Source organism: Peromyscus eremicus, chromosome 8b (assembly GCF_949786415.1).
Source record: "Peromyscus eremicus chromosome 8b, PerEre_H2_v1, whole genome shotgun sequence".
Classification (NCBI taxonomy): domain Eukaryota; kingdom Metazoa; phylum Chordata; class Mammalia; order Rodentia; family Cricetidae; genus Peromyscus; species Peromyscus eremicus.
Window position 1 is genome coordinate 8,057,043 of NC_081424.1, and position 8,698 is coordinate 8,065,740.

Below are 8,698 nucleotides of genomic sequence, written 5' to 3' on the forward strand. Positions count from 1 at the left end.
TGCACAGAAAACGAACAACCCATATTTGTGTTTCATGTTCCTTCCTCTTACCCGTGCCCCTCCACCACTTTTTTTATTTTTATTTATTTGTTTATTTTTATTTATTTATGTGTTACTTTTTGTGAGGCAATGTCCTGGATATCCTTAGGTACACCCATCCCGCCCCCAAACCACAGGGATGCACCTGTTTCTGCCTCCCTAGGTCTGCCATGAAATGCAAGTGCACCTAAGGCAAGCATTCCACTCATGTTCTCCACACAGGGACCCTGTAGCTCCTCTGCTCTTCACAGTCTCTAGAACCCTGAGAGCTGCCATCTGGTGGCCAGTCTTGTAGCTTTTGGAAAACAACTGCTTTGCCTGAAACCAGTGCCTGGCAAAGAGTTCCCGTTTTCTTCCTAGAGTACTGGGGTGGAATGTGTGTGTGTGTGTGTGTGTGTGTGTGTGTGTGTGTGTGTGTGTGTGTGTGTTTGTGTGTGTGTTTGTGTGTGTGTGTGTGTGTGTGTGTGTTTGTGTGTCCCTGCCAGTCTCTCTGAAGCCTTGGTCTGGCTCCCTCCTCCTCCTCGTCCTCCTCCTCCTCGTCCTCCTCCTCTTCCTCCTACTCCTCCTTGTCCTCCCCAATCCCCATCGATGTCAATTTCCACACAGGCAGACTCTGCATGGTTTGTTTCTCATGGCACAGTGGGTCAACTTGGGCAGAGAAAGGCCACCCACTGGTTTCAGGCAAAGCAGCCTTAGGGTGGGGCTAATCTGCTTTAGGGTGGGGCTAACCTGCTTTAGGATGGGTTTTAGCAAAATCCATAGTCAGAGTCCTCAGGCAAGAAGTGGAGGGGTCCTGCCTGTGTCTTCCACGGAGAGGTTCTCCAAGGTCCCTTTGGCGAAGGTGGCGTGCTCTGGACCTGTGGAGATGCGGGCTGACCTTCCAGGAAGCAAGCGGGCTGAGGCCCCAGTCCCCAACCCCAACTCCTCCCCCTCCTCCACCCGGTGGGCCTTCAATCCCAGGCTGCTGAGCCAGGCGCCAGAGATCGGGTTAGTGGGCGGGGCCGCCCGCAAGTAGGCAAGCATAAAAGTCCCAGGGACCAAGCCTGGAGGCACTCACTCCATGCTGGAGCTCTCCTCCTGAGCGGTCCTGCTTAGACTCGCCAGAGGCAGGAGTCCTGGCAAGGCTACCTTGGCCAGATGGAAGATCGCAGCACCAGCAGCAGCAGCAGCAGCAGCAGCAGCAGCAGCAGCAGCAGCAGCAGCAGCAATCTGGGGGACAGCACTGGGGCCCTGGCATCCAGGCGCCAAAGGACTGTTTGGAAAGCCGGGCAGCAGGACGCCCTGCTGGCAGCTTTCGCGGAGAACCCTTACCCAAGTTTCAGGGCCAGGCAGGACCTGGCCAGGGAACTGGGGCTGCCTGAGTCCCGCATCCGCGTGTGGTTCCAGAACCGCCGAAATCGCACCAGGGAGGGGCGGGGCCTCCAAGGCCCCGAGGGGTCGGCGGGACCAAGCGGGCTAGCGTCCCCTCAGCAACGACCCAAAGGGCCTGGTGCCAGGGCACGAGGTGGAAGAAGCAGACCCGCAGAGCGACGCACCAGGCGTCGCACTCGACTCAGCCCGGCACAGTTGAGGATCCTGCTCCAGGCATATGAGGACGAAGCAAGCCCGAAATATGGTGCCATGGTGAAGCTCGCCCAAGAGACCGGTTTGCCTGAGGACACCATCTCCATCTGGTTCCAAAACCGGAGAGCGCGCCACCCTGGCGGTGGCAGGGGCAGAGTTCGAGGTCAAGACTCCCTGGCTTCGCCGCCACCGCCACAGATGCCGCAGCCGCAGCAGCCGCCGCAGCCATCGCCTTCTCCTGCGCCCAATGCCGAGCCTGAAGGACCACCTTGCAGCCCCAGGGAGACGGAGCAGCGTGCCCAAGACGGCCTGTTGCCACCGGCTTCTGCACTAGGCGTGGGCGTCCAGACTTGGAGTCTGCCCTCCCCACCGGCCTCCTTCCCAGTGTCCTCACCTGCAGCTGCACAGCCCTCGGGACCATGCCACGACGACGACCGGAAACCCCACCCGGTGGCAATGGACACCTTCACTGTGGACGATGTCGAGCTCATGCTTGACCAACTGCTGCCGCAACTCCAGGCTGACCAGCAGGCCCAGGACACTCTGGATCCCCACGTCCCGTGGGAGGACATTAACCCAACACTTGAGCTACCTCTGGACCAAGAAGAATACCGGACCCTCCTGCTGGATCTGTTCGCAAACACAGCAAGGCTTCCTTGAACCTCGTGCCCCATTCCTATCATCACTGGACCTGCGTTCAAGTTGACTTCACCAAGCACCTACTACCTGTGTTCCCCAGTGGCGGGCCAAGGCCGAGAGCCTGGCAGGAGGAGCGGACAGCACCCAAGCCCAAAAAAGGCCTTCTAAGGCCTCCATGGAACTCAGTACAGAGGAGTCTGTTACACAGTCACCACCATGTCACAGCTTCCAAAACAACACACTCTTCCACAAGCTCTGCTCCACAGCACACTGGAACCTCCCAAAATCTCTTGACTCTTCTTGAAAGACTCAGCTCTGAAGACCTGATAGCACAGACCATCCCAAAACACAGTCCACCCTATGTGCACAGAAAACGAACAACCGATATTTGTGTTTCATGTTCCTTCTTCTTACCCGTGCCCCTCCACCACTTTTTTTTTTTATTGATTTATTGATTGATTTATTTATTTTGATTTATGTATTACTTTTTGTGAGGCAATGTCCTGGAAATCCTTAGGTACACCCAGCCCGCCCCCAAACCACAGGGATGCACCTGCTTCTGCCTCCCTAGGTCTGTCATGAAATGCAAGTGCACCTAAGGCAAGCATTCCACTCATGTTCTCCACACACGGACTCCATAGCTCCTCTGCTCTTCACAGTCTCTAGAACCCTGATAGCTGCCATCTGGTGGCCAGTCTTGTAGCTTTTGGAAAACAACTGCTTTGCCTGAAACCAGTGCCTGGCAAAGAGTTCCCGTTTTCTTCCTAGAGTACTGGGGTGGAATGTGTGTGTGTGTGTGTGTGTGTGTGTGTGTGTGTGTGTGTGTGTGTGTATGTGTGTGTGTGTGTGTGTGTGTGTTTGTGTGTGTGTGTGTTTGTGTGTGTGTGTGTGTGTGTGTGTTTGTGTGTCCCTGCCAGCCTATCTGAAGCCTTGGTCTGGCTCCCTCCTCCTCCTCCTCCTCGTCCTCCTCCTCCTCGTCCTCCTCGTCTTCCTCCTACTCCTCCTTGTCCTCCCCAATCCCCATCGATGTCAATTTCCACACAGGCAGACTCTGCATGGTTTGTTTCTCATGGCACAGTGGGTCAACTTGGGCAGAGAAAGGCCACCCACTGGTTTCAGGCAAAGCAGCCTTAGGGTGGGGCTAATCTGCTTTAGGGTGGGGCTAACCTGCTTTAGGATGGGTTTTAGCAAAATCCATAGTCAGAGTCCTCAGGCAAGAAGTGGAGGGGTCCTGCCTGTGTCTTCCACGGAGAGGTTCTCCAAGGTCCCTTTGGCGAAGGTGGCGTGCTCTGGACCTGTGGAGATCTGGGCTGACCTTCCAGGGAGCAAGCGGGCTGAGGCCCCGGTCCCCAACCCCAACTCCTCCCCCTCCTCCACCCGGTGGGCCTTCAATCCCAGGCTGCTGAGCCAGGCGCCAGAGATCGGGTTAGTGGGCGGGGCCGCCCGCAAGTAGGCAAGCATAAAAGTCCCAGGGACCAAGCCTGGAGGCACTCACTCCATGCTGGAGCTCTCCTCCTGAGCGGTCCTGCTTAGACTCGCCAGAGGCAGGAGTCCTGGCAAGGCTACCTTGGCCAGATGGAAGATCGCAGCACAAGCAGCAGCAGCAGCAGCAGCAATCTGGGGGACAGCACTGGGGCCCTGGCATCCAGGCGCCAAAGGACTGTTTGGAAAGCCGGGCAGCAGGACGCCCTGCTGGCAGCTTTCGCGGAGAACCCTTACCCAAGTTTCAGGGCCAGGCAGGACCTGGCCAGGGAACTGGGGCTGCCTGAGTCCCGCATCCGCGTGTGGTTCCAGAACCGCCGAAATCGCACCAGGGAGGGGCGGGGCCTCCAAGGCCCCGAGGGGTCGGCGGGACCAAGCGGGCTAGCGTCCCCTCAGCAACGACCCAAAGGGCCTGGTGCCAGGGCACGAGGTGGAAGAAGCAGACCCGCAGAGCGACGCACCAGGCGTCGCACTCGACTCAGCCCGGCACAGTTGAGGATCCTGCTCCAGGCATATGAGGACGAAGCAAGCCCGAAATATGGTGCCATGGTGAAGCTCGCCCAAGAGACCGGTTTGCCTGAGGACACCATCTCCATCTGGTTCCAAAACCGGAGAGCGCGCCACCCTGGCGGTGGCAGGGGCAGAGTTCGAGGTCAAGACTCCCTGGCTTCGCCGCCACCGCCACAGATGCCGCAGCCGCAGCAGCCGCCGCAGCCATCGCCTTCTCCTGCGCCCAATGCCGAGCCTGAAGGACCACCTTGCAGCCCCAGGGAGACGGAGCAGCGTGCCCAAGACGGCCTGTTGCCACCGGCTTCTGCACTAGGCGTGGGCGTCCAGACTTGGAGTCTGCCCTCCCCACCGGCCTCCTTCCCAGTGTCCTCACCTGCAGCTGCACAGCCCTCGGGACCATGCCACGACGACGACCGGAAACCCCACCCGGTGGCAATGGACACCTTCACTGTGGACGATGTCGAGCTCATGCTTGACCAACTGCTGCCGCAACTCCAGGCTGACCAGCAGGCCCAGGACACTCTGGATCCCCACGTCCCGTGGGAGGACATTAACCCAACACTTGAGCTACCTCTGGACCAAGAAGAATACCGGACCCTCCTGCTGGATCTGTTCGCAAACACAGCAAGGCTTCCTTGAACCTCGTGCCCCATTCCTATCATCACTGGACCTGCGTTCAAGTTGACTTCACCAAGCACCTACTACCTGTGTTCCCCAGTGGCGGGCCAAGGCCGAGAGCCTGGCAGGAGGAGCGGACAGCACCCAAGCCCAAAAAAGGCCTTCTAAGGCCTCCATGGAACTCAGTACAGAGGAGTCTGTTACACAGTCACCACCATGTCACAGCTTCCAAAACAACACACTCTTCCACAAGCTCTGCTCCACAGCACACTGGAACCTCCCAAAATCTCTTGACTCTTCTTGAAAGACTCAGCTCTGAAGACCTGATAGCACAGACCATCCCAAAACACAGTCCACCCTATGTGCACAGAAAACGAACAACCGATATTTGTGTTTCATGTTCCTTCTTCTTACCCGTGCCCCTCCACCACTTTTTTTTTTTATTGATTTATTGATTGATTTATTTATTTTGATTTATGTATTACTTTTTGTGAGGCAATGTCCTGGAAATCCTTAGGTACACCCAGCCCGCCCCCAAACCACAGGGATGCACCTGCTTCTGCCTCCCTAGGTCTGTCATGAAATGCAAGTGCACCTAAGGCAAGCATTCCACTCATGTTCTCCACACACGGACTCCATAGCTCCTCTGCTCTTCACAGTCTCTAGAACCCTGATAGCTGCCATCTGGTGGCCAGTCTTGTAGCTTTTGGAAAACAACTGCTTTGCCTGAAACCAGTGCCTGGCAAAGAGTTCCCGTTTTCTTCCTAGAGTACTGGGGTGGAATGTGTGTGTGTGTGTGTGTGTGTGTGTGTGTGTGTGTGTGTGTGTGTGTATGTGTGTGTGTGTGTGTGTGTGTTTGTGTGTGTGTGTGTGTGTGTGTGTGTTTGTGTGTCCCTGCCAGCCTATCTGAAGCCTTGGTCTGGCTCCCTCCTCCTCCTCCTCGTCCTCCTCCTCCTCGTCCTCCTCGTCTTCCTCCTACTCCTCCTTGTCCTCCCCAATCCCTATCGATGTCAATTTCCACACAGGCAGACTCTGCATGGTTTGTTTCTCATGGCACAGTGGGTCAACTTGGGCAGAGAAAGGCCACCCACTGGTTTCAGGCAAAGCAGCCTTAGGGTGGGGCTAATCTGCTTTAGGGTGGGGCTAACCTGCTTTAGGATGGGTTTTAGCAAAATCCGTAGTCAGAGTCCTCAGGCAAGAAGTGGAGGGGTCCTGCCTGTGTCTTCCACGGAGAGGTTCTCCAAGGTCCCTTTGGCGAAGGTGGCGTGCTCTGGACCTGTGGAGATCTGGGCTGACCTTCCAGGGAGCAAGCGGGCTGAGGCCCCGGTCCCCAACCCCAACTCCTCCCCCTCCTCCACCCGGTGGGCCTTCAATCCCAGGCTGCTGAGCCAGGCGCCAGAGATCGGGTTAGTGGGCAGGGCCGCCCGCAAGTAGGCAAGCATAAAAGTCCCAGGGACCAAGCCTGGAGGCACTCACTCCATGCTGGAGCTCTCCTCCTGAGCGGTCCTGCTTAGACTCGCCAGAGGCAGGAGTCCTGGCAAGGCTACCTTGGCCAGATGGAAGATCGCAGCACAAGCAGCAGCAGCAGCAGCAGCAATCTGGGGGACAGCACTGGGGCCCTGGCATCCAGGCGCCAAAGGACTGTTTGGAAAGCCGGGCAGCAGGACGCCCTGCTGGCAGCTTTCGCGGAGAACCCTTACCCAAGTTTCAGGGCCAGGCAGGACCTGGCCAGGGAACTGGGGCTGCCTGAGTCCCGCATCCGCGTGTGGTTCCAGAACCGCCGAAATCGCACCAGGGAGGGGCGGGGCCTCCAAGGCCCCGAGGGGTCGGCGGGACCAAGCGGGCTAGCGTCCCCTCAGCAACGACCCAAAGGGCCTGGTGCCAGGGCACGAGGTGGAAGAAGCAGACCCGCAGAGCGACGCACCAGGCGTCGCACTCGACTCAGCCCGGCACAGTTGAGGATCCTGCTCCAGGCATATGAGGACGAAGCAAGCCCGAAATATGGTGCCATGGTGAAGCTCGCCCAAGAGACCGGTTTGCCTGAGGACACCATCTCCATCTGGTTCCAAAACCGGAGAGCGCGCCACCCTGGCGGTGGCAGGGGCAGAGTTCGAGGTCAAGACTCCCTGGCTTCGCCGCCACCGCCACAGATGCCGCAGCCGCAGCAGCCGCCGCAGCCATCGCCTTCTCCTGCGCCCAATGCCGAGCCTGAAGGACCACCTTGCAGCCCCAGGGAGACGGAGCAGCGTGCCCAAGACGGCCTGTTGCCACCGGCTTCTGCACTAGGCGTGGGCGTCCAGACTTGGAGTCTGCCCTCCCCACCGGCCTCCTTCCCAGTGTCCTCGCCTGCAGCTGCACAGCCCTCGGGACCATGCCACGACGACGACCGGAAACCCCACCCGGTGGCAATGGACACCTTCACTGTGGACGATGTCGAGCTCATGCTTGACCAACTGCTGCCGCAACTCCAGGCTGACCAGCAAGCCCAGGACACTCTGGATCCCCACGTCCCGTGGGAGGACATTAACCCAACACTTGAGCTACCTCTGGACCAAGAAGAATACCGGACCCTCCTGCTGGATCTGTTCGCAAACACAGCAAGGCTTCCTTGAACCTCGTGCCCCATTCCTATCATCACTGGACCTGCGTTCAAGTTGACTTCACCAAGCACCTACTACCTGTGTTCCCCAGTGGCGGGCCAAGGCCGAGAGCCTGGCAGGAGGAGCGGACAGCACCCAAGCCCAAAAAAGGCCTTCTAAGGCCTCCATGGAACTCAGTACAGAGGAGTCTGTTACACAGTCACCACCATGTCACAGCTTCCAAAACAACACACTCTGCCACAAGCTCTGCTCCACAGCACACTGGAACCTCCCAAAATCTCTTGACTCTTCTTGAAAGACTCAGCTCTGAAGACCTGATAGCACAGACCATCCCAAAACACAGTCCACCCTATGTGCACAGAAAACGAACAACCGATATTTGTGTTTCATGTTCCTTCCTCTTACCTGTGCCCCTCCACCACTTTTTTGTTTTTATTTATTATTTATTTTTATTTATTTATATATTACTTTTTGTGAGGCAATTTCCTTGATATCCTTAGGTACACCCATCCTGCCCCCAAACCACAGGGATGCACCTGCTTCTGCCTCCCTAGGTCTGCCATGAAATGCAAGTGCACCTAAGGCAAGCATTCCACTCATGTTATCCACACACGGACCCGGAAGCTCCTGTGATATTCTAGCTCTGCTAAAAATCCTTCTTCAGAGGGGACTGAGCAAAACTCAGCTGTAGTGGTTTTCCAGAATTGGAGCTAAAATTGTATATTCTGCGGGAGACCATCCCCCACCATAACAGGAATATCTTGACTTTCCCAAAGAATCAGGATAACCTTCCCTCCTGAAGCAGTTCCAGGCCTGACTCTCCTGGGAAGTCAGATAATTTTCTCTTTCAGCGTTGGGCATCTTCTTTGGAGTTGTAGCCATCAGAACTCTGCCTAACAGCTCCAGGTGTCTGGGACACCTTCAGTGCAGAGGTTTTATTTTGATTACCTCAAGGCGTTTGGGATACCTTGCCCTCCAGGGCTGAACTGTCTGTCTCCTTGCAGTTCCAGACATCAGAGATGTGCTAAGCAGCCCAAGATGTTGCCTGACTACTCAGGTATTCAGGACAACAAACCCACAGAGTTGCAAAACTCACTTTTTGCAACCTATTTACCTATAGAAGGTAGGCATTTTATTCTGCGATGTTGTATATTGTCAAGCTGTGCTCTTGTCCCCAGTGAAAGAAAGAATTCTACTTTACAAATAACCTTTCAAAATTAATTATCATTAGGGTTTTCTGCTAAGGC

General features: G+C 56.4%; 1 protein-coding gene across 1 annotated transcript; it reads left to right on the forward strand.

Annotated features, from left to right (window-relative positions):
• Positions 1-1,281: 1,281 nt before the first annotated feature.
• Positions 1,282-8,479, forward strand: LOC131918750 (homeobox protein Mix.2-like; the record flags this gene model as incomplete). Its single annotated transcript, XM_059272954.1, has 4 exons — positions 1,282-1,728; positions 3,892-4,338; positions 6,483-6,929; positions 8,456-8,479. Coding segments are annotated over 4 exons (1,365 nt in total), but the record flags the coding sequence as incomplete, so codon positions are not given.
• Positions 8,480-8,698: the final 219 nt, after the last annotated feature.